The following is a 25,610-nucleotide window of genomic DNA, read 5'->3' on the forward strand; positions in this document are numbered from 1 at the left end:
AGTTTCTATGAGTTCAAATATAAAAATGTCAGATCCATATAGAGTGTAGAGAGCTTAAGATCGATACTGGAAAGACATGCAAAGCTTTAAATGATTTCAAAGAAATGCATCTGATCAATGATTGATGTTAAAAATGTCTGGTTTTGATTTGTGTTTTATTGGTTTGGCCGGAATCTGATGAGGACACAAGTTTGACGATGATGAGTTCGTTAGAATCCAGAACTGTATGAAAGAGTTTAGGCAGTTTCAGTTCTTTGAGTTTCAAACTGTTGAGGTGATGTAGATGAAGTTTAGGGGTTGGAGGTATGTGAGATGAAAACAGATGAATGAGAAATATTGAAAACGTTAATTTGACGTTTTCAGATTGTTAGAAAAAAGTTAGAAAATATTTTCAATGTCTGTTTTTAACATTTTCAAAAATATACTGCCGAACGCAATTTCTTGTTGTTTTTGTTTTTAAAAATGAAAAAGAGCTCTTATTTTTCTACCGAATGGGCCCTTACTTTGCGGCTAAGAGGGGCTCGACCAATGAGAGGAAAAGACCAAGTCGGCTCTTTGGCCCTAGTCTCTTTCTCAACGAGAGGAAAAGACCAAGTCTTTCTATTTCTCCTTCTCTTTATTCTTTTTCTTCTCTTCTTTTCCTCTTTTATTGTTTTTTCTTTTTATTTCCAAGGACAAGCATTAGTACTCAAAAATATGTAGAGACGTATTTTCCTGTTTCGTATTTTAAAAATAACCTTTTAAATTTTTTAGAGCACATACATATATAGGGTTGTCGAAACTTAGGTTTCAACTGGCGGCGGTGCGGCGGGTACTCTGCGTTGGTATTGTTTGGTGGCGAGAAGCTTCTAGTCTGGAGGCTTATCTGACCGTGCTTTTTTGGATTCGATCCGGCGGTATGGGCTCAAGGTCGTAAGGCTCTGAGTCAAATTTTGCGGCAAAGATCGTCACTTCTGCTACAGTTGCGGTTTCTGCTAGTGCAGTGATAGTTTTTGTTGTTGCAGTGGTGGTTTGGAGGCTCGACTTTTTGAGGTATCTCAGAGGCAGGTTTCGTCTGCACTTGGGGGTGACAGATCGGCTGATCCAGGTTGGTGTTCAGGTCGGGATCTAGACTTGACCATGGTCATGGTGGAGGTCCACCGCCAGCCGCTGGACTGGTGAATGGAAGCTGCTTTCTCGAAGCCTGTTGCGGGTAGGTCGAGGATGGAGAGGGGTATGGGATGGGCCTCCGCCTACCTGGGTCGCTCCTAGTGGTATGGCTGGGCATGCCAATTCTTTTATTCCCTTTCTTTGCTTGGACCGGGCCTGTTATAAGTTTTTGGAAGAGTGGTAGTGTGAGCCCCGGAAAAATGTGTCGAGCTTAGTGATGATCGTGCGGTAAATTATTTAACGATCTCGGTAAACGTGGTGACGCTCGAGAAAATTTTCGAGAATTTTCACAAAGTGAAATCTTAAATTTAGGAGTTGGATAATAAAGTATACGACACAACGAGTTTGTGAAAATTTTCGGAGAATTGTTAGGATACCCGAGCTATTTATAGTGGTTGTCTGAAGTTTTGGGATTTTGGCAATTCATTACAGAAACAGAAAACAGGTGGAGCAATCCTAGCCATCCACCGTCTCCACCGCTTGATCCTAGCCTTCCATCATTAATTGGACACGTCTATATAAGTTGTGAACGGTGGGAAGACACAGGAACATTCGAGAGAGAGAGAGAGAGAGAGCTCGGTGCTCTCTGAACCGAGATGCAGCGCGACCCGACAACGTGACTCAGCCACCGCGCCACCGTCCGACCACCGATTGCTGACGGATTATCACCGTCTGCTTCATCTCCGCGTTGCCTACCTCCTTACATCCTCAGATCGCCCATGTATTGACGATGAACAGCGCAGCAACGACGGGAAGCCCTGAGCTTTCTCCGGCCTCCTCTGCAACTTCCGGCGACCAATTAAGCTGCATTTGGTATGGAGACTTATCTCCTCTTCATGCTCAACACCCCAGTATGAGTAGTTGTTCGATTTAATCAAGTTTTGACTATTTTGTTTCTGGGTTACTCCTGCCTCCTTCGCGATTCCTCAATGCCGGCAGCTTTCCGAGCTCTTCCCGGCTTCGTTTTGACTTGGTTGCATCTGTAGGAGGAAGCTGACCACAAATGGGAGTATGAAGCTTTGAAGATTATTGGGTTGTGGACGTTGAGGCTTGGATACCAGTTCATCTTCGGCAATGAAGCTAGGAAACTGGGTTTGGATCATTGGGCTTTGTTCTGGGAACTGAGGTTGGCTTGATCAAAGTCAATTTTGCATTCGAAGGTATAATCTCAAACTTAAATTCCGTTTTGTTCTTGTGTTGGTGATCGGAAGCTATGGAATTGAGTGTGGTTGGTACTGTGAAATTAAAGACTTCTTATCGGATTTGTTATGTTGTCTTGATCATAGTGTTTTGAGTCGTGTGAGTAAATTTGGGAATTGATATTTGACTTGAGATCGTAGACTGACATTGGCTGCTTGAGTTGCATGTCTATTGTTGAAACTTTGGTTATGGAATAATTGAAAAGTGCTCAAGTTATGAATTTGGGTGTCCTGAGCAATTTTGGGCACACCCTGTATAAGAAATAGAATATGCTTGTGCATATGTTAAATGGATAGAAAGTGAAAGAAATTAAATTATAAGCATATAAATATTGGGTGGCCTTAGTAAATCGGGTGCACTCATTATCGTAACAACAAGTGAATGTTCGATAATTTAGGTAATTATCGAACCTATCTCGATTGGTCAAATGTGATCAAATTGGTCAATGTTGGTCAAGCAGTGGTCGAAAGGGTCAATCCTGGTCAAACCACGAAAGGTTGGTTTGAATGATATATTAATCGTCGAGATTTCCTATAATTTTCCAAAAAATATTAACTATCGAAATGTCGAAATCTAGGACTCCAGTTACCCGAGGAACAGCAGGTTCGCGACTCTCGAAGTACGTGAGGGAAGGCATTGGAATCCAAGTAGGGATTCAGGACTCTCCTCGGATGGTGATTTTCTTTTATATTTTATTAATGTGATGCATGTTAAGTGGTATGGGTTGGTTATGTTAAAATGCAATGCATACTGACCAATCCGTGAGAAAGTGTGTGATAGCTTGAGAGAGAAGGGTGGCACTGACTTCCTTGGGTTCGATCCCCAAAACCTCCGGAGGGTTAGTTACGCCGGTCGTCCGGGTATTCCAATTGTAATGACGGGCCCGGTACGTGTGCGTAGCTAGGTAGCGGACGCTCTCGCTACGCTTACCTGGTGATAAAGTAGATTGAGGTAAGGTCGTGTAGTGGATCTATGGGACCGACCATCTCGAAAGATTCAGCGCGCGTATTCAATTTAGTATCATGCATCGATTTTCAAGTCAAAAGCATTTTTATAAAGTTCGTCGTTCTTTTAAATACTTGGTTTAAGCATGTTTTCATACTGGAGCTCCAAAATCTATTTATCGATTTCAAACCTAGTCGAGTTAGAGTTCCTATTGAGCATCGAGGACGAAAGCTCACCCCTACAACATTATGAATGCAGGTACTGTGCATTGGTGACAAGACAGTAGCGGGCAGAGCTAGGTGTGCGGAAGCTCGGTAAATCATCGTTTGGATTTAATTTTTAAACTCTCTTTCTCGAACTTCGTGTTTCGGTGCTTATTGTTATCTAGCCTCATGTTAAATTAAGTTGAATTCTCTTTCATTGAAATTCATACTTCGTGTGATCCTTATCCAAGTTCTGGACGAACAAAATAGATTTCAGCAATTCAAGTTAACACCTCAAAAATATTTGTAGTTTCCGTTGTGTTTTACAAAAAGTTTTTCAAACAAAATGCCTAGCAGTTCTCTAGGATGTAAATCGAGCGTTCGGTTTATGTTTTAGAGACTCGCGGCACTGTGACGTGCTTAAGCTGGTGAGGTGTAGCTTGGGGCGTTACAGGTAGTTTGTTCTTTCTTCTTGTTTTGAATAATTGAGCTTGGCTTGGCTCACCTCCTATTCTGCCCTTGATCGTTGTTGTGTTCTGATTTGATGAGTGGTGATGTACACCATGAAGGTCTTAGGCGTCAATGCTTGTTATGTCAGTGGCTTTGGTTTAGGGTTGGATATGTGTTGGGTTTATTTACTTGTTGCTTTTCTTTTTCTAGTTTTAGCTAGTAATAATTTGGCTGCTTTGAGCAGTTTGGTTAGGAGATTTGGCTGCTTTGCGCAGTATATATTGTGCTGTACTTGTACTATGAGTGCTTTCTTGGAACCTTCTAGCTTGATGTCGTAATATATTGGAACCTGATTCAATTTCCCTAAAAAAACCTTTTAAACTTTTTAAGTTTATGAATCCAAAAGTAATATCTCTATTTTTTTTCCCTATACTTAAAAATCAATGTTTAAAATGCTTTGTTGAACTTGTAAGCAAACTACTATTGTCGTTATTCTACGGTATTGGCAGAATACCCTAGATATTCGATTTTGAATGCTCAATCTAGGGGTCATCATGGGCCGGGCTAGGGCCGGCTCCACCCTAAATTTTAGGGCTTAGGGTAGGGCCGGGCCGGGCCTAGTCAAAGTCAACAAAATTTAGGGACGGGTAGGGTAGGGCCGAGGCCTAAATATGCTAACCCTTACCCGCCCGAAAAGCCCTAGTCACTAAGGCCAAAAGGGCAGGGTCGGGCCGGCCTTCCAAATAGGGCCAAATAGGGCAGAAATGGGCCTAAAAGGGCTTTAATTTGTTTAACAAAAAGAAATACATTATTCTTTTTTTCCTTAAAATGTGGCTCCATAGTCATATAGGCAATATAAGACTCATTGTTTTTTGTTGATCATATTTAATATATATATATATATATATATATATTGAGATTAACTTATAAGTTATAACATTTATAAATATTAGTTAATGAGGTTATATTTAATTAAGTATCTCTCTAAATCTCTAAATTAATTTTTATTTAACAAAGGAAACAAGAATTAAAGAAAATAAAGCTTAGGAAATCAATTACCAAAAAAGAGATAAGTTGTATGCTATAGAAAAAAGAGAAATTTATTTTAAAAATAGAAAATATTAGGGCTTAAACGGGCGGGCCTAGAGGGCCGGCCGGGCTTCGCCCTAACGGGCTCAAACGGGTAGGGCTGAAGGGCCGGGCCGGGTTTCAATTGCATGGCCCTTACCTACCCTATTTGAGAAAGGGTCGAGTAGGGCTTCAGCCCTATGGGCTGGGCGGGCTTAGGGCCGAAGGGCCAAATGATGACCCCTAGCTCAATCTCTCCTTTAACGTCAGTCATTTTTTAGATAACAAGTTGTCGCCTACTGCTGCTACTACTTTAAACTTTGATTGGATTGGTTCCAGTTGCCCTCCGCGCTTTACTTCTAACTTTTTGTAGTCTTTTCTTATCAAAAGAAAAGAAAAGAAAAGAAAAAACTCTGGGTTAGATCTCTTCTCAAGTCACACACCACTGTGTCAGTTTCAACCAATTTACACTCTCAACTAGAACTAATCTTCGACATAATCTTGTTTAGATTATTTGCATCTAATTTAGTCACTCACTCACCGTTATATATTTCAATGGTAGGGGAAGAAAAAAAAACTACTATATAAGTTATTACAAATCTCAGTTAACAAAAGGGCCATTAGCCTTTTATATAATATATATATATATATATATATATATATAATTCTAAACACAACAGGCCCCGTAGCTGCTATTGCCTTTTCCCTCTCTTTTTACCTTTTTTTTCCCTCCTAATCTTTTGCGTTCCCTTTCCTCTCTTTCTTCCGCGTTGTCTGCCCATTTCCAAGTTCCTCTTCCCTTTTCTCCTTCACTCACTTCTTCATCTCATTTTTACTTGGTTTTCTTTTCGTCAAAGTTCAACACCCAATCTCTTTTACACCAAGGGCTGTGATGCCAATGGCTCAGTTGTCCTTTAGCTCAACCTCAACATAGTAACCGCAAAAGCCTCAAATACGAGATAGAAGCTTAAAGTAGAACATGGTAGTGATACAACTTTTTACATTATGTTAATGTACGTGGCAATAGCCATTCCAAATGGTGAAAACAATAGGTACCTCAGTACTCTCTTCAGATACATCTCGGTAAGTATCTAAGGATAAACTTCCAATTGCCTTTGCCATACCTGTACTAGAAAGGGATACATTGATGAGAACTTAGAAACTGCTTAAAGTAATCATGATTGCTAATTACTTAGCCATTAGAAGCATGGTTGCTAGAAGGTACTAAGGACGTAAAATTCCAATCATCTTTTCAGAAATAAGAACTAAGTATGAATTAAGCAACCAAAAATTTCGACTAACGAGCTTGAAACACAAATCCATTTCCAATAATCTGCTAGCACCTATCATGATAGGTCATCCTAGTCATGATATGATGATCCATCTACTAAACACTTCACATGGACATCCTTTCTCTCGAGCGACATGAAGCATGAATCAAAAGTTGATTCCTGGACTAAGTGTGATCGACGCTGCTGCCTAGGGCACCACCTCTGTGCACCACTAGCCAAGGGCTGGCGCAGTCCCTATCCATAACACCATGGATGGCGTCCATCATGGTGATGGCGCCCCAGGTGATGCTGCAATCACCAACTTGCTTCAAATAGCTTTTTAGCGCTTAGGCCTAACCAAAATTCCCATTGGTTGCTTCTAAAGCCTCTCGCTCGTTTTACAAAGCCCGTTCCTTAGGGAAATTAGGACTAAGACCGTCCTATGCCAAGGAAATGAACATACTCATTCTGTTCTTATATAGAATCCATAGGGATTCTGTGGACTGATTCAACCAACTTGCAGACGCTTAAATATTTCATGATGTTGGTTGACACGCAAACACGCTGGTCACGTGTTGTGCCATTGCCCACCTATAAATGTTGCTTATGCTCCACTCCTAGCACATATCATATGATAACGGGCTCACTCCCCGGATCATTCTATTCAGTCAATTGGATTTGACTATGCAAGAGAGTTTACATCGAAAGACTTTCGATGGATATTGCAATGGGACTGATGTTGAACATCATATTCCCATGTACACACCCATATGGTCTTACGGAAAAGACTACGATGGTAGTTCGGACATTGGTAATGCGCACCAATCTCCTTATATCCGTTTGGGGTGATGCAATATCGCATGCAGCTATGCTAATTTGTCTACGACCCACCGCCACTCAATGTACCTCTGCGTTATAGCTAGTGACTGGGTACAAGTATCGTACTTATGCATATTTGAGTGAGCCATTTATGTGCCAATTTCACAGCCACAACGCTCTATAATGGGTCCTTACAGATGAATGGGCAACTACGTTGGATTTAAGACTCCAACAATCGTCCGCCACTTAATGCCCTTGCAAGGCGATCTCATTACAGCTAGATTTGCGGGTTGTCACTTTGATGAGACAGTCTTCCCGTCGTTAGGGGGAGATAAGAACACTAATGTTCAGCAGGAACGACAGGAATTGTCGTGGCATGTCCCGACTATGTCTCATCTTGATCCCTATTAAAGTCACGAGATCACACAAATATGCTGCAAACATGCCTGCAAGGAAGTATGTCCCTACTAGAGGACGTAGCGCCACCCTACACGAAGGTAGGCATGGTGCCAACGCCAAAGAGAGTGTCACTCTGGCGTTATAGGGCATGGCCCCAGCTAGGATGCGTAGGAGGCCCGTGAGTTCGAAGGATACTTTGGCACATTCCAATCCTTGATCATCAAGACTCAAAATCCATCTCATGAGAATCTTCAGGGTTATGGTTATCGTTGGGGGACGCCTCAACGTCAGAACCTATTCCTGAGAATATAGAGCTCTATGAAAATTACACTAGTGTACATGAGACGTGGGATAGAAACTCCATCATAATGATGATGTAGTTGCGCATGCGCATGAGTTTGTTGAGTCCGATGACATCGAACCACGCTCCGTTGATGAATGAATGCCAACGTAGAGAGATTTGGCCTAAATGGAAAGATGCGATCCAGGTTTAGATGGATTCTCTAACGAAGGGGAAGGTTTTTGAGCCAGTGATGCCAGCACCTCCTAACATATAACCTGTTGACTAATGGGTCTTCGTTAGAAAGCGTGATGAGAAAAAGAGATGGTAATCTCGCCTTATGGCGCAAGACTTCTCACAAAACACCCTGGAATTGACTACGATGAGACATATTCTCTCGTAATGGATGTCATTGCACACCACTACCCTGTCAGTTTGGTAGTTTCTGAATAACTGTTTATGCAGCTTACAAATGTGGTCACTACGTATCTCTATAGGGATCTAGATACGGAATATACATGAAGGTTCATGGTGAACTTCATTTACCCAAGTCAAGAGGTTCTAGACCACGGAGCGCGTTTACAATAAGGTTGAAACGCTCACTAAAGTGACTACTTGATTGGGAAGGGATATGCCCACGCGTTTCTATAACAAGTTTCAGATTCTATCGCGGTTCATGTTGGACATGATCTTCATTAGAAGCCCTTAAAGGATTAAGGGAAACCGCTAAACACTTGAAATCCGAGTTTGAGATGAAGGATTTTGGGAGAACATGATTATGTCTCGGTTTGGCACTTGAGCATCGTGTTGATAGATGCTTAGGCATTTTGACAAGGTCAAGCCTTCAAGCACCCCCATGATCGTTCATAGTCTTGATCCTAAAAAAGATCCTCTTCGTCTGAAGGATGATGACGAAGATATGCTAGAGGCAGAAGTGCCTTACTTAAGTACAATAGGCGCATTATTGTACTTATCTCAATGCGCAAGACTGGACATCTCATATGTTATGAACTTGTTAGCTAGGTATAGCTATGCGCCAACGCGACACCATTGGATTGGTGGAAAAATATATCTTTCAGTACTTGAGATATACGGTTGATATGAGTTTGTTCTATTCCTACAAAGAGATGATGGATTCAGACCCATCACACACCAGAAAAGCCACCAACGCTGGTTTGCATTCTCTATCCCCACCCTAAAATGACATAAGTGTTTTGGAAGGTTTTGCTGATATTGGGTATCTCTCTGACCCATACAAAGTTCATTCCCAAACTGGTTAAGTGTTCACCATGGGAAAAGACCGTGATGTCTTGGAGGTCTACAGAACAGACCTTACTCGCTATATCTTCGAACCATGCAGAGATTATTGCTCTTCATGAAGTGGTTCGTGAATGTTTATGGATTGGATCCACAATTATGCATGTTCGAACAATTGTGGTTTGAAGTCTACCACAAGATGAACCTATGAGCATTTAGGATAATGTTGTTCGTTTTGAACAAATGAAGCAAGGCTACATCAAAAGCAACAACACCAAGCATAATCAGCAACAACAGACTCTCCTCAAATACCAAAGTGAACTAGGTTCTATCTGAGGACAGTATGACAAAACTTGCTCACTAAGTCATTGCCCAAATTCCACTTTCGAGAAACATGTTGCTAGCATCGTTTGCAGAAGTTATATGAACTCCAATGACCATAGTCATCAGGGGGAGGTGTTTACATGTATGGTCTCAAAACGTGAAGGGTGTGTTGTGCTCTTTTTCCCCTTCGACTGAGGTTTTTTTTTTCCCACTGGGTTTTTGTTACTCGGCAAGGTTTTTAGCGAGGCAATGAGAGAAGCACTGCGTTTGGGCAACACAAGGGGGAGTGTTCAAGTATAACCCTAATTTGTGTTTGATCCAAACTCTAGGTTACTTGACCTAGTGGTAATAGGGTTTGATTAGAAGAATCTAGAGATTATCTTTCCTTGTATGATTCAGACTCTATGTCTTGTAATCATAAAGAGGCCCCTATTATCAATGAGAATACACAACAATTTTCTCTCAACTCCCGTTTCTCTAAAACAAATATAATATTATTGAATTGGAAAGTCTAGAGAAAATGAATATAATATTTTTTGGGTATAATTATTGTTCTTAATAGTCATTTTATTGTAGGTTATATATGTCATTTAATAATTCATAATAAAGTGAAGTCGGAGGTCCCAATATAAACACTCACATCAACGGCTAATAACACATCTACTAATAAAAATAATAATAAATATATAAAAGCTATCCTATCTGGTCGGTTCAGTAATAACGAACCTCCTCCATCAGCTAAACCGCTACCTAGCCGATATCTTACCTTCGGTACGGCATTACTGCACTGCACCTCCGGCTGCCTTTTTGTTCAGTGTTGACTCCGCCGATTCGGTCGGTTTCCGATCGGTTCCGACAATTTCGGCATTTCAAGCCAGCCCTAAAAAATATAACAACCTCATGGCAATAAATTTCGTGTAAAACATATATATATATATATATTAAATAGAGGTTTGGAATCCAATCTAACTGGAGATTCAGCCTCACACTCAATAATTTTATTAATAACTAAAGGATGATTGTATAGTGAGGGGAACATATTACCTATACCTTGAGTACTAGCTTAATACAAGAATTCTCATAGAGTGCATCTTAGATAATTACAGGAGCCTCTTCTAGCCAATAATCATCTAAATAATCAACACTACAGAGGTATGCAAATCTATGGACCACACCATTTGCTTCATGATAGGTAGAGCGTAAATTTAAAGAAGGAATTGCATGCAAATATGCTTTGCAATCTATCAAAAGCTAAAAACAAATACCAAGCTCAACGACAAAGATAAGTATGTATTTATTATTATTATTATTATTTTTTTTTTGAGAAAATAGATAACTTCATTACTTATCTATGGCCGGAAGGCACGTACATCAGATGCTGTCTCATACCAAAAAAACTAAATGGCACAAGTCGCCAAGCAAAAGACAAGTGACCCTCATTGTTAACACGTACATAAGCCACTCATTGAGCCTAAACAACAAGAAATCAAGTCCTCACTACTAACCCCTCTTTGAAAAGTAAACCTAATCGCCTAAAGACCTCAATTGGTGTACAACTAGAGTAAACTAAGAAGAAAGTAATAGAAGACCCAATTTCAAGTGGTAGGCAAGAGACCTGGAAAGCCTAAGGCTTTCCTTTGCCCTTATCTCTAGGGCTAGAAACCGAACCTCCAATTACAGTTACTGGGACGTTGGCTCTTGTTCTTACTTCCGGCAGTCTACTCGTCTTCTTCTTCTTCAGAGTGCCAAGAGGCACATCATTATCATCCTGAAGTAGAAAAGATTGGGAGGACATGCACGCAGGATTACTGTCAATCTTTCCCAGATCCGAGGCGCTACCACCCACTGCGAGAGCAAGAGGAGCAGCAAAACTTGTTGTGACGGCATCTATGGAGGCCATGAAGAGGATGAAGCGATTACAAGAGGCCTCTAGATGAAGAAGGCTAGGGTGCCGTAGAAGAAGAATAGGTTGAGAGAAATACTCTCCTAGATTTTATTTAGTCTTTTAGTGGCTTTTGTTGACGATTTATTGATTGGTGAAAATATGTCTTTTATACATTTGACAAATATGTCCCTTTTAAGTTTATTTATTGTATGACAGGCTATTACCATTAAATAATTCTTCAGAAATTAAGAAATCATAGTAAATAAACTAATAAGTGCAAGATTTTACAACGATCTGTTCACTGCAATCCATTAAAGGCACCCAATCTCATAACTATATCACCCTATGTCGTGGAATAAAAGCAATCTCAATGCCAATTCCTCCAACTAGCATTTCGCAATATTTCCTCCACATCACATGCCCTAGCCTCCACTGCTCGATAAGGTTCCTCAGAAGTACGTCCCAAGTCCTAAGATATACCGCTTCTAGGCAACATGACAAGGTTAGGCAATCCGATTCAATCAATCATCAAAGGAAAAAGGTAACCATCAATGACAAACGAATTGAGGAACTGCCTCGATCACTAAAAGCTGAAGTGTAGATATCGCAAGCTTCTTGTTTGGCCAAACCACCCATTAGCAATCCCGAACTTCATCAGCATCTATTCCTATCAATAACAGTCCATGTGAATGAGCAGTTGCTCTTTATAAGAACAGTACGAGGTGGAGACCATCATTTGGGATTTCTCTTTATAGGGTAGCTTCCAGTTGCAGACCCTCCCAATGCGCCATAGTGTTTCGTCACTAGCTAGTGAATGTCTATTTCTAGGAAGAGAACCATGAAGGCATAAATCACTGGCTTCTCTTAAACTATAGAAACCAAAATAACTATATATAGGTACAAACGATTCCAGATCATGCCCAGGGAGTACACGGTCAGTCTCACACACCTACTCCTTTGCCTCTATAGTTAGGAGCAGTATATTAATTAAACAGGGAAATCAGTCACTGGAATTTAGGTTTGTTCATAAAATCCCGAATGGAACCCTAAACTGAAACTTGGGGAAAAAAGGGGGAATCAATTAGCGACCCAAAAGAACCAGTCAGCCGACACCATTGATTCTTCTTATCATCACTTTTAGTTTTAGTCCACTATCACTGATAACCCGACCAAGAAATTAATAGCATGTATATCACTTCAAGAACCTACAACTCGCAGTATGACAAGTAATGGAAGATTTTAATATATATATATATATATATATATATATATATATATATATATATATAGTTACTTCAATCTCTCCATCTTATAATAAATCCTTGTCGAGGCTAGATCAGTTCCTGTGTTTGCTTTGGATGGCTCAGTTAGATTTACTTGCATGATAAAGGACACTACTTGAAAAGCAGGCTGGGCATGTTTGGTGAGGATCAGAGTATAAGTAACACTGATATATTAGTTAACTACTTAAATGGTATCATCATTAATGATCAAGATAATGAGAAAGGAGAGCAGACAATTTTGAGAAAGGAGAACAGACAATTTCCTATACCTATTAAACAGAACAGAATCATTATAAGTCAATTGTAATTAACAAAGATATCAAATGTACCCAATATAAATTATTTAAGGGGCAAGATGTGCAGGGTTCTTCGTATCTCAGCCTCCAGAGGATATCTCTTTCTCTTTTGAACCATTAAGATCTCTCGGCCGACACCTATTATAGTATTGTAGACAATCAAGTAAACATCCGCCCCCTCAATGCGTTTAAAAGAAGTATGTAGATCTTTTTAAGAGAGGACATTCTTGTTGTTGTTGTAAATATAGATCAGAACCATCAAGAATAATATCAATTACAGTAATATGGTTTGAAAGAGTTACATGACTTACGCCGATTATCAACTGGTCCTCCTCGGCCTGAACGCCTGTTGTCAATAAGTTTCAACAAACTCCCATTGCCATTTTCAGCAACAAGACCAAACAATTCGAGCTGCACTGGAGGTTTGCCAGTGCAATGCTCCTTAACTATTGCTTGGTAAATCTGGATCACATTCTCAGGATCAATTGCCTCCAAGGTTAGCAAACGAACCGTCCAACCACCAAACACCTGGTTATATGCCTTTACCACTCTTACAAATTGCAGTTGGGAATTCTAAAAGGACACAAGCCAGAACATTAGGGTTCGACATCAACTCATATACAAAACCTTTAGTGGCACACGAAAGTAAATGTGCATCTAATGCAGAAATCAATAATGGATCAAGTTCGAGCCGTGAATACATATAGACATTATTCGAGACACTACAATTATGTGACCAGTATCTTCATAGCAATTGACAAATTACGCATGATAATTAAACATAACACATCTAAAGAGCTAGCTAATATAACATATAGAAGATTATATATATAACAGGTCTTTATATAGGAGTACGTTGAGAAACTTATGATCAGTTCAGACCTTGTGCTTGTTGAACTCTTCCAAAGCGAAATGTGCATAAATCACAACTCTAATGCAATATCTGGATGAGGCAGCAATAGGACTTGCTCCGAGAAATAACATTTCTGGAATGTCCTGTTTCAAAGAAGAAAACCGGAAAGTAAAGAAGAAAATCTCTCCTTCAAACAGACCCAGTAAACAGTAAAAAAGAAAAGAAAAAAAGAGAACAATATTAAGGCATTGAGCTAGCTAGGTCAGTTCCGGATTTCCGGCCAGTTTCACATACTTGGTGGTCAGGTTTCACTTTCTTAGGCCGCCTTTGAATGCACGGACGGTGTAACGCAGAAAGAAACTGAAGAGGGTGACGAGAGGAATAGACCAAATTTAGATGAGGCATCGAAACTGGAAACACCTCCTGATCATGATTAAAATTTAGGGTTCTGATTTCGAAAGGCATGACCATGTTTGCTACGGATCTTCTAGTCCCAAAATTTCCAAGCATAGATCGAATAGCCGTTGCCATGCTGCCCTCCTACACTTTTGTCAGTGCCTACTCGTGGAACTGACATAATATTAGAAGTATAGAACAATATGGATATAAACCCTAAACCCTAAAATCCAGACCAAACTAATAATTAAAAAACGAAATGGAATAATTTTGGTTCGATTAAAATATATATCTATTAATAGAACTTACATGTTCAAGAACCACAAGTGACTTACAGTACCTCTTCTTTTCATGGATCATTCTTCATAATGTTCAATTGAGAAACTCAAAATGTGGTACAACTCGATCAGTTTGATGTTTTTCACTCAATATTATTTTAATATGGGAGCTTCTACTCATACCTTTTAAGTTGGTATTTGGACCTCCCCTTCTAAAATTTGCACAAAACTTCTAATCTTGCCATTTTTTGTATCCACACAATTTTTTCGAATACGAATCTACTAGTAATATCTTTTTTTTTCGACACTTACAACTCAATTCATATGAGTTGTAAGCTTGTAAGCTTGGAATCTCTTGGATATTCTTATGAACCTCCTTCCATTTCTTAATAAATTATACAATTTACAATACCACAGGAGGACTATTATCAAAATCAATTTCCCTGAACTCAATCAAGCTAGCAATATCTACAGAAACAAAAAAAAAAAAAACCATAAAAAGAGACCAAGATAACAATTGACGTCAACGCTATGAAGTGAAGCAACTAAGCCAAACTAGAAAGAAACAAAAAAGAATAGGCAATAGAAATTGTTTTTCGATCAATATTTTCTCAATTCTTCTTCTCTATATTTTTAATTTGTCCTTTATTCCATTTTGCAATCTTTAACATTAGAAAGTTGCCCGATAATCCTCATGTATGGCTGTAAGAGAATGAGGGAGGGGGAAGGAGGGAGAATTTTATTTAATTTTTTTTATCTTTCATTTTGTTCATTTTTTTAGAAGGGCAAAGTTGGATTTAAAACTTCCAAAAATTGTTGAAGGTTCAAATACCATTTTAGGAGGTATGCATATAACTTCCCTTTAAATATATTTTCTTCTAAAATAAATAAATAAAATTTACTCTCTTTTTTTATTAGAAATAGCATTTCATTGATAATACTGATGAACAATACAAATAAAGGGCAAATTGTGGCTTCATTAAAAACCCTACTTCAACAAGAAGCAAGTAAAAACTAGTACCACGCCCCTAATCATCTAATCGACGATTCTTCTAGTACAACTTCATTGAGCCAAGGAGGCCCAGTTTCTTTCCAGAACCGGATGTCTGATTTTCGTAATGCTTCTCGAGCTACATTTAATCTCTCAATTGCTAAATAAATGACGTGGCATTTATCATATTATTCGAGATTCATAAAAATAAAAGTTTCTGCAATTGCCAAAATTTTTGGTCAAATTAGGGTTCAATTGGCAACTTAAACCTTGGCGGATTCCTCTGCTATTCTCTGTTCTAAATTTCAAGCTGTTCTACATTTCAAGGTAAGAAGAAAGCCATTCTTTTTTGGTGATTAACTAATTAAGTCTTTATTACTAATTCGGTGCTGCGCAATTTAGAGACTATGGCTCTTCGTTCTGTGCTTGGAAAGATGGCGAATACTATGACTAGTAGTAAATGTATTCACAAAAATGGACGTCTAGTTTTGAGGATTGGGAGATTTGAAGCTATCAACCACAACCCCAATCACAGTAACAAAAATAAGGATGCGCCTTCGATGGATGATCGTCTTACTTCTTATCTGTTTGAAATGGGGTGTTATGATGAAAATGGGGTTCGAATTCCAATGACTGTTAATAGGGTATATGATTTTGGACTCCCTGTTGTTACTTACTGAATGCTAATTTGTATCAATCTGCAGTATCCCTTGACTCTCTTATTATATGAACAGGGGATTGATTATCATATGGATTTAGGGGGAATAGGACCTGCCCGTTTTTCTGTGGAAGAGTTCAACAAGCGAAAGGTATACATGAACTCATAACATGCGCTAATTCACTAGTTAGCCCTTATGTGAAAGACTACATGATTTTACCTTCGAATTGTCACACATATATATCTGATTTTACCCTTAGCCGGCCTCAGTGTGAACTGTGAAGGCGACCGATCTTGCATCATTTTTGCTTGCCTACCAAAATATTGCATAACTTTTCTATAAGAGTCTTTGAAAAAGTTGCCATACTTTGGTGGCTTATGACCAAGTGTTGGTCACTGAAAATGCAAATGCAATTCAGGTACTATTTTTGTTGAATTCGGATGAATTTTCAGTTTTACAAAAGAGAAAATAGGATTTAAAATTTCGAAATACTTGGGAGGTCTATATGTTTGTGCAAACAGACTTCCATATCCCCTATAGTCTTGGATGTATATTATACTGTCAAAGTTTCAGATTGCTAATGCAATGCATGCTTTTTACTGTACATCTCTTTCTTACTAAGTGGTTATGGGCGTGAAACAAAGCATAAATATCGTTTACATCTATCTAATTATCTGATTAAGTGCTTGGTTTGGGTTGATAATCCTCTTCTAGAAAACCCAACTGCAACTTGTGAGAGTGCAGAGAACCTGGATGAAGCCGCTGTATCATCATAGATGTATGTATGAACTAATATTGGATGCAGTTGATGCCGCTGGTGTGGTGAACTTTTACCTAGCATATGTTGAGATAGATGATATAAATGAGGGCATGTGGTTGGAAGAATTCAATATTTTCCGTGATAATGGATACCCTGCAAGACTATATCATCACCTAGGTAATTAATTAATTATTCATATTGTGGCATGCATTTTGCTTTGGTTGCATAATATTTATAGTTATTGATCAATGTATTTTGCTTGAAACAGACAACTTCTTTGTTGAATGATGCTCGATTCAGAGGGGTGTAATCATTTGATATGCAGTGCAACTATAACAGAGGTGTGAGGTGAAGGAGCTGCAATACTGTCAGTCATAGGGTTTCCTTGGCGGTTCAGGATACCATTTTGGAGATCAACCCTTCGATTAATAGGAAAATTTTAGTAACTTTGATCTTAGAAACATAGAAGAGAACAGAGCATTTCGTTTTGTTGTGTTTAAGTTACATGCATGACAATATTTTTGTTTGGCAATGCGTAAACCCATGTAAGGCTTCTACTAGCACGAGAAGAAATGTTGAACGCTATGGAAGAATGTACATCGATTTTTCTCAGATTTTGTACGCTGTTTCTCTTAAGCAAGCAAGCAATCATCATCATTCAGTTACTCCAGATGTGGAGAAGCATTGTAGGGAATGAGGCTAAGGTCTATATTTTGAAACCATGATGGAAATTCATTGATCATTATTTTTATGTATGACATAATTCTTTTGTTTTGCATTCCTACAACTTCGTTTGTGAACCAAATCAACCAATGTAAGGCTTCTAGTAGGGCTCGAGGAGAATTCGAATGCTCTGGAGGGACGTAAATCGTGTTTGGGTTTCAAAAATTGAAGCTGAATGCCATATTTTTCTCAGACTTTCTACAAAGTTTCTTTCACATTTGCTATAAAGCAAGCCACCAATCATCATCGTTCAATTACTGCAGTTGCAGTTGGAGAAGCATTGTAAGAACTAGGCAAAGATCGACATTCTACTTCTGATGCCGTGATGGAAAATTCAATGATTATTAGTAACATGTCCGATCTGGAGGCAGTCTAGAGCTCTCTAATGGACGGTGAAAGACACAAGAATTCCATAGTAGTACTATGATAGTGGGGTGCCAAAGAAACTAGGAATCAGAAGCTACTTCAGCATTTATAAGTAACATGAAATTACTCAATAGCTCAAGTAGTTGCCTGTTGCCCTTTCCATAAATAGAACTTGACAACTTGTTACTTCTCGACTATAGTCAGTTTGCACGAATCCGATATACACATCACAATACTTCTATGACATTAACCTAAACAGTATCTTCAATTGGTTCACCGGCTCAAAAACACTTCAAAACAGTCTCTGAAAATCTACCACAAATTTAATCACCAAATGAACTGACATCTTATACTGTAAATAACATGCACATTCTCATACCTAGAAGCTATCATGTTAGAAATAATAACAGAACATCCGATATGAACAAAAATTGAACATTAGAATCCCTGTCCCCGTTACCCAATTAGCCCTGAATTTCTCCCCTATTAAAATCGAATACCCTGATGGGTACCCTACTTGCCGGAGATTTTCCACATCCATATTTACGTATTGTGTCAGAAATGATGATATAATATCCGAAACGATTACAAAGCCCACATTCGAAAAGCAAAAAACGGCCCAAACCCACGACCCGACTCCGGACCCATCCGGGACTCTCCGTCTTCTTCACCACCAAAACCCCTGAGTCTTCCCCAAGCTCTCCCTACTCTCTAGGGTTTATCTTCTCCTCCTAAAACCCTCCCCAATTTCCAACACAATGCGCCGAAACGACGACGTTCGCTTCATTTCCTTCCCTTCTCTCAAACTCCCCCACTCTCCTCCTCCTTCTCCGCCGCGATTCGACCTCCGCTCCCTCTTCTCCAACAACTCGCTCAGTCAACTCATCGACTCGATCAAGGCTCGCTCGCAGCGGCCCCAGACCCGGTCCGGCGACTCGAATCGGCCGGTTCTGTGCTCGGCGTCGCTGTCCCTGACTCGGTCCGGCGACTCGGCCGAGTCCAAGTCGGACCGGAGCTGGCTGGTCAGGAAGTCGCCGCTTCTGTGCTCGGCTTCGTTGTCGCTGAGTCGCTCCGACGAGTCGACTCGGTCTGGATCGGAGGAGAGGGTTTTGATAAGCGAGGTGCTGATAAGGAACAAGGACGGCGAGGAGTTGGAGAGGAAGGACCTGGAATTGGAGGCCTTGGGGGCACTCAAGGCTTGCCGAGCAAACTCGGCACTCACTGTGCGTGAGGTCCAGGAAGACGTGCATAGGATCATTGATAGTGGCTATTTCTGCCAATGTATGCCTGTGGCCATTGATACAAGGGATGGTATCAGATTGATCTTTCAGGTAGTTGCATTATACATTGTTTGTCGAAATTGAATTCGAGAAAGTAATGGTTTTGTGAACTAAGCATTAGTGTATATTGTTCATGTTAGTGTAGGTGTAGAGCATAAAGATAGTGAAAGTTGCGATTTTTGTGAACCAAGCATTAGTTTTTATGGTTCATGTTATTGTCTACAATTGTACATTATGGTGAGGTTTGTGTAGGTGTATTGTGTTATTGTCGAAATTGAATTGAGTAGTTTGTTTTTACCTTGTTTATTGGTTTAACTGTACGGAGAGAGCATAAAGAAAGTGAAAGTAGTGACTTTATAAACCAAGAATTAGCTTTTAGTGTAATAAACACGAGTACAGTTGTGCATTTGGGTGAGGTTTGCATAGCTTTATTGTAGCCTTATGCTAGTAATCAAGGATTGTTGAACACTTTGGATTGCATATACAATGCTTCGAAATTGAGTTCTTGGTTTTTTCCTTCTTTTTTTTTTGTTTTTTTCCAGATGATTTTTAATGTAGGGAAAGAGCTTAAAGGATGTGAAAGTAATGGTTTTGTGAACCAAGTATTAGTTTTTATTGTTCATAAAATGGTGCATTTGGGTGAGGTTAGGCGTAGCTGTATTGCGGCCATGTGCTAGTAATCGAGGATTGTTGAAGATTGTGGGTTTATGTGTTTCCCACAGTAGCTCTTAACTTTTCTTTAATCCATGTCTTTAAATCTGAAATGAGAGATTTAGCCAGAAGCAAAAAGCTGAAAATAAGTGTGAGCAAACCTTTTTAACGTTTTCTGTGATTGTTTCATTGGTGACGCAAACTCATGCCATAATCATGTCTTTTTTTTATCCAATTGATGGTACAATGAGAATAATATGTAATCTTTTTCTTTTAATGCTGCAAGGTAAAACCAAACCAGGAATTCCAAGGGCTAGTATGTGAAGGGGCAAATGTTCTTCCTGCCAAGTTTCTTAAGGATGCATTTTATGATGGATATGGTAGGTTTTTCTTCAATATCTTATATACCAATCCACGGCTGCATGTGTGGGAGTTCAGATGCCTTGCATGAAAGATCTTTTTTTTCCTAGTGTCACTTTTCAAAATGTGAGGAAGCCTATATTTATTTTAGATTTTGGTGTCAAGTTGTGCAGGAAAAGTTATTAATCTTAAGCGTTTGAATGAAGTAATCACTTCCATCAATGATTGGTACATGGATCGGGGACTTTTTGCCATGGTTCGGTTCTCATCCCTATAAATATTTGACTTTTTATTTTACATTCTTAACATTTAGACAGAATAAGTTAATGTTTTATGTGTTGTAGATTGTCGAATTATTTCTCAGACTTGAACACTTTCTTTGTTATCAATGATTTACGTAATAGTAGACAATTTTTTCCTCAACTACTTTATAGGTTTCAGCTGTTGAGGTTCTATCAGGAGGTATTCTTAAGTTACAAGTTTCAGAAACTGAAGTCAATAACATCGCCATACGGTTCCTTGACAGGAAGACGTAAGATTCTGCTTACTTGAGTTCAGATTTATAGATGTTGCGTCATTTGATATACTCAAAATTTAAAATATATGGAAAAGGTGCAATGACAAGATTTCTTGACTAATGCTTTATGGCTCTTCTTAGGGGTGAGCCAACTATCGGGAAGACAAAGCCAGAGACCATACTTCGCCAACTCACAACTAAAAAAGGACAGGTACTTTACTGGAACTTTTTTTTTTGTGGGTATCTTGAACAATAATTTTTCAGTGCTAGTTGGGAACAGTGGTTTTGCTTTAAGGCATTGCCCTGATTGTCTAGTTATGCTGGCTTTTCTGATAATCTTATTTCTTTTCATTAATTTTTTTCCATGCAAGGGAAGAAATACTTTCTTCTTTGTTAATTTCATTTTTAGCATGTAAAATTAGTAAATGGTGACAGAGAAAGTGGTAGATAGAAATAACAGTTAATTACTATAGTTTCCTTGTTTTTAAAACCTTTAACTAAAGTTTTGTAGTGTAAAGAGGGAATGGTTGACCTCTTTTACACTTTTGATCAAGAAAAGCTCCACTTTATAGATTTCAAATCAGATGGATTCTGTACCTTTTCGTTTTCTGGGTTGGCAACTGGAGTCTAGTGATTTTTCTCTTTTAGTCATCAAGTATTTGTGCATAGATGGTTCTTCATTAAAGTCATGCACTAAATCTAGTGTTGACATGTCCACTTTTAAAGGATTGCAACTTGGGGTGATGCCTATGTAGGTCTACAGTATGCTTCAAGGAAAGAGAGATGTGGAAACGGTATTGACAATGGGGCTTATGGAAGATGTTAGCATTATTCCCCAACCAGCAGGTGGTATATAAGTAATTCAATTAATATAATTTTGTTTATGTTTTAATGATTGCTACATGGATCATTTATATGGTTGAATTTGTTTTCTAATGTTATTGCAAAATTGTAGACAGTGGTAAGGTTGATATTACAATGAACGTCGTTGAGCGGCCAAGTGGAGGTTTTTCTGCTGGTGGTGGTATATCAAGTGGGTAAGTCAAATGAGTGAAGCACACAAATTGTTTCCTATGTCAAAATTGAGTTTAAATTTTAGATTTGTGGTGTTAAAGCCTAACTTTTATTCTTTTCTTTTTAGAATAACAAGTGGCCCTCTGTCAGGACTCATTGGAAGGTAATAAGACTGTACATTATTGTCTAGTGTCTTATGCTTTATTCTTTTTGTTTCCAAGCTTTTCCTGTTTCATCTGAATTGCATTTTTTTTTCTGTGGTGCAAAACTTTAGGTTGGTTAGTCTCCCATGACTTACAACCAAAATGGCTACTATTTTATTTATTTTGAACTGAAATATGCTTTTATATTCACATCATTTGCTTCAGTTTTTATCCTTTTGTTGAAAAAGTACAAACAGAGGCAAGGGCCTAGTGTCTGAAACCTCAAATGGTAGAGCATACCTGATAGGTGAATTGGACTTTTAGACTGATACCTGAACAACTGAACATGGTACCTGTACTAGATTCTTGGACATGAGAGCTGACTAATGTTGGTTAGCATAGGTAACCCTTTTGAAGTTGATAGTAACTTAGTAAGTAAAGTTCAGCATGCTTTGGACTGTTAAATGAAAAAAACATATGACTAGGGTGTCAAATGCACTGACTGTTGTGCTGACAATTGTGCTGCTACACTGGTAACATTTGTATTGCTTTTGGATAAAAAATGTTTGCTCTAAGCCTTTTTAGGTATGTGCACATATACATACAATATACAAGTGCATTCAAATTGTGTTAAGAGTGGTTTGTTAACTTGTGTGTGCATGTCATCTAGTGTTGCTCCAAGTTCTTAAGGTTTCATTGTTGCACTTTCCATGTAATCTTTGTTTGCATTGCAGCTTTGCCTATTCTCATAGAAATCTCTTTGGAAGAAACCAAAAGCTGCATGTTTCTTTGGAGAGGGGCCAGATAGACTCTTTATTTCGTATAAACTACTCAGATCCATGGATTTCAGGGGATGATATGAGGACTTCCCGGACAATAATGGTTCAGGTAGTTTAATGCTTTGTGTTTCTAGTGCTATGTTTTCTGACTTTTCTTACTATTCTAAATATCTTTATGAGATGATTGATCGATTCTTCTTCCATTAGAATTCAAGGACCCCTGGCACACTTATCCATGGTGACCAACTTGATGGTAGCAACTTGACCATTGGTCGCATCTCGGCTGGTATTGATTACAGCCGTCCAATTAGACCAAAGTGGAGCGGAACGGCTGGGCTTACCTTTCAGGTACTTATGCTTTTATGTGGTTAGCATTTCTGTTTGCTTTTATAAGCTTTAACATTGGACCACTTGTAGTTGTTGTAGCTTGTGAGGTACATTATAAGATAAGAAGCTTTATGTTGACTTATTAGTTTATTGTATCTCATTTATACTATTAACTCCATACTATGGATAACTGTTGCAGCATGCTGGTGCTCGTGATGAAAAAGGAAGTCCTATTATCAAGGATTTCTTCAGCAGTCCCCTAACTGCAAGGTACTTGAGTCTGAATCAAACTACGCCCAACTTTTATCAGTTTAGTTTCATGTCTTAGTTTAGATTTCTTATGATACACGCTTATAAGTTTCTTCTTCTCTCACCATTGTTTTTGTTGTTGTTTTGTAGTGGTAATAGCTATGATGATATGCTGCTTGCTAAACTTGAGACTGTCTACACAGGTTCTGGTGACAGTGGGTCTTCAATGGTTAGTCTTCCGTTGTGTTTCTACAGTTATGCCTCTCTCACTGTATATTTGATACCTAACTTTTTGGTCTTCTGCAGTTGAAATTCAACATGGAACAAGGACTTCCAGTTCTGCCTGATTGGTTGTTTTTCAACAGAATGAACGCTCGTGCCAGGAAAGATCTAGAAATTGGCCCTACTCACCTTCTTTTTAGGTATGGCAGCTGAAAAAGATACAAGAGGAAGTTCAGTAAATTGAAAAATTTTGTAACATGATGCTATCCTCCTCTCCTCTCTTCTCTCTCACTTTTCATGTCTTTTGAACTAAAGTAAATGATCCTCTTTTCTGGTGTTTTCTTTTGCTTTGCATTACTAGCGTATCTGGTGGCCATGTGGTTGGTAACTTCCCACCACATGAAGCATTTGTCATTGGTGGAACAAATAGTGTAAGAGGTTATGAAGAGGGTGCTGTGGGTTCTGGTAGATCTTACGCAGTTGGCTGTGGAGAAATTTCTTTCCCCCTGGTATGTGGTGACAATGTGAATTTTTTTCTTTCTTTCTTTTTTCTGTTTATTAGCATGCATTCATAAGATTCAGTACTCTCTGATCATGTAAAATTCTTCCTGATCTCTTTTGTACAATATCAACTTGTACAAAATGTTGATACATTGATCCATCAATATGTCCTGTCCTATTGTTGCAGTTGGGGCCAGTTGGGGGAGTTATATTTGCTGACTATGGCACGGATCTTGCATCAGGTCCAACTGTTCCTGGTAGGTCTCTCTATAGTTTGGTTCACTCCGTTCTTGCTTTTGAATTCTCCTGTAGCAATTTTTTTTTCTTTCTGGGTGGGGTGTGATGGACTCATGACGTTACAAAAGGTGCAGTTGCAAAGTTATTCTCCTATATTAGGTTTTAACATGTTAAAGGTTTGGCACTTTTCTTCATTTGCTTAGAAAGCTCAATGTCACCCGAGACATGGCTAAGAGTGAAGGTTTGGCATTTGATGTAATACTTGAGGATGGGTTGGGCTTTGGTTCTTTGAAACCATACCCTTTTAATTTTTGGTCTGACAAAATCCTTGGAACTGTACCGAAATTCTCTGAATATAGGACTTTAATAATGCCCTTGAAGGTTTTTAATTTTGAATTCTATGTTGATAGGTGATCCTGCGGGAGCAAGGCTGAAGCCTGGAAGTGGGTATGGATATGGGTTGGGCATCAGATTGGACTCACCTTTGGGACCGCTTCGTCTTGAATATGCATTTAACGATAAGGGTACACCGAGATTTCACTTTGGGGTCGGACACCGGAACTAGATCCTTGTATTTTTTTTCTTTCATTTTTGGTCATGTTGTACATGCCTTGCAATTGATAGGAAAGGCTTCCCCCCCTCCCCCTTCAAACTACTGATTCATCAGATTGCCTTCATCTGATCCTCCATCAATGGGTAGAAATAGTCACAAACTTGCGTATTCCTTTGGAATTATCTAGCTGAGGCTCTTGAGTCGCTTGTAAATTATTTCCAGTCTCATTCATTCTCGTACAGAGAGAGAGGCCAGTTTTCAGTTACTGGTGATACTATTCTCAAATTTTGTGGCAGGTATTTGGACTGCCACATCTTAGCAGAGTTTGGTGTATGGACCTATCTTGCATCTTAGCAGACTGACTCATTAGTTAGAGGGTTTAGCTGTGGTATTAGTATAAAAGCATGTTATCCTCTTTGATAAGCAAGCTAGCCTTGTATGATTACCAGAGAATCAAGAAGAAAAGTAGTTCTTCGTTTTCTTCTACAATTTCCTTTGCTTCCAATTTTCTTCAAGTTCAGTATAAAAAATCTAGCACTTATAACTTGCAAGATCACTATAGGCAAGAAGAACAAGGAAGATAATTTCCCTTATCAAAATGGTCTCCTTGTCTTATCGAAGTATCGAACAATGTCTCCGATTCTTACTAGGATTTGGAACACAACTAGCTCAGGCTTGCAATTTGAAGTAAAGCTAGGATTTGGGTTTCTTCTCTATATAACAACGCTTAGGCTTGCAATTTGAAGTAAAATCCTTGCCCGGAATCTCTTCTCTCTGGGGTTTACCGGCCAACACTTGTTTCAATGAGTATAAGCGGTGGCATAGAGACTGATAATAAGACCCTAAATGAGTACAAGCTAGATTCTTCTTTTAAAAAATTACATACAAGTGTCATTTTGAAACTCTAATTAGCCATAAGGCC

At 38.9% G+C, this 25,610-nt stretch overlaps 2 protein-coding genes across 2 annotated transcripts; both read left to right on the forward strand.

Moving 5' to 3' along the window:
• Positions 1-15,624: 15,624 nt before the first annotated feature.
• Positions 15,625-17,351, forward strand: LOC121049115. The gene is made up of 5 exons (XM_040505642.1): positions 15,625-15,674; positions 15,750-15,991; positions 16,082-16,156; positions 16,721-16,943; positions 17,035-17,351. The coding sequence occupies exons 2-5, from the start codon at positions 15,755-15,757 to the stop codon at positions 17,052-17,054; spliced, it is 555 nt and encodes a 184-aa protein (XP_040361576.1). The 5' UTR covers positions 15,625-15,674; positions 15,750-15,754; the 3' UTR covers positions 17,055-17,351.
• A 1,151-nt stretch (positions 17,352-18,502) lies between these two features.
• Positions 18,503-25,115, forward strand: LOC112167129 (outer envelope protein 80, chloroplastic). Its single transcript, XM_024304096.2, has 16 exons — positions 18,503-19,186; positions 20,073-20,166; positions 20,320-20,402; positions 20,581-20,678; positions 20,805-20,874; positions 21,419-21,509; positions 21,619-21,700; positions 21,805-21,840; positions 22,555-22,708; positions 22,807-22,947; positions 23,126-23,196; positions 23,326-23,404; positions 23,482-23,597; positions 23,759-23,906; positions 24,086-24,155; positions 24,546-25,115. The coding sequence occupies exons 1-16, from the start codon at positions 18,614-18,616 to the stop codon at positions 24,698-24,700; spliced, it is 2,061 nt and encodes a 686-aa protein (XP_024159864.1). The 5' UTR covers positions 18,503-18,613; the 3' UTR covers positions 24,701-25,115.
• Positions 25,116-25,610: the final 495 nt, after the last annotated feature.

This window comes from Rosa chinensis, chromosome 5, assembly GCF_002994745.2.
Source record: "Rosa chinensis cultivar Old Blush chromosome 5, RchiOBHm-V2, whole genome shotgun sequence".
Classification (NCBI taxonomy): domain Eukaryota; kingdom Viridiplantae; phylum Streptophyta; class Magnoliopsida; order Rosales; family Rosaceae; genus Rosa; species Rosa chinensis.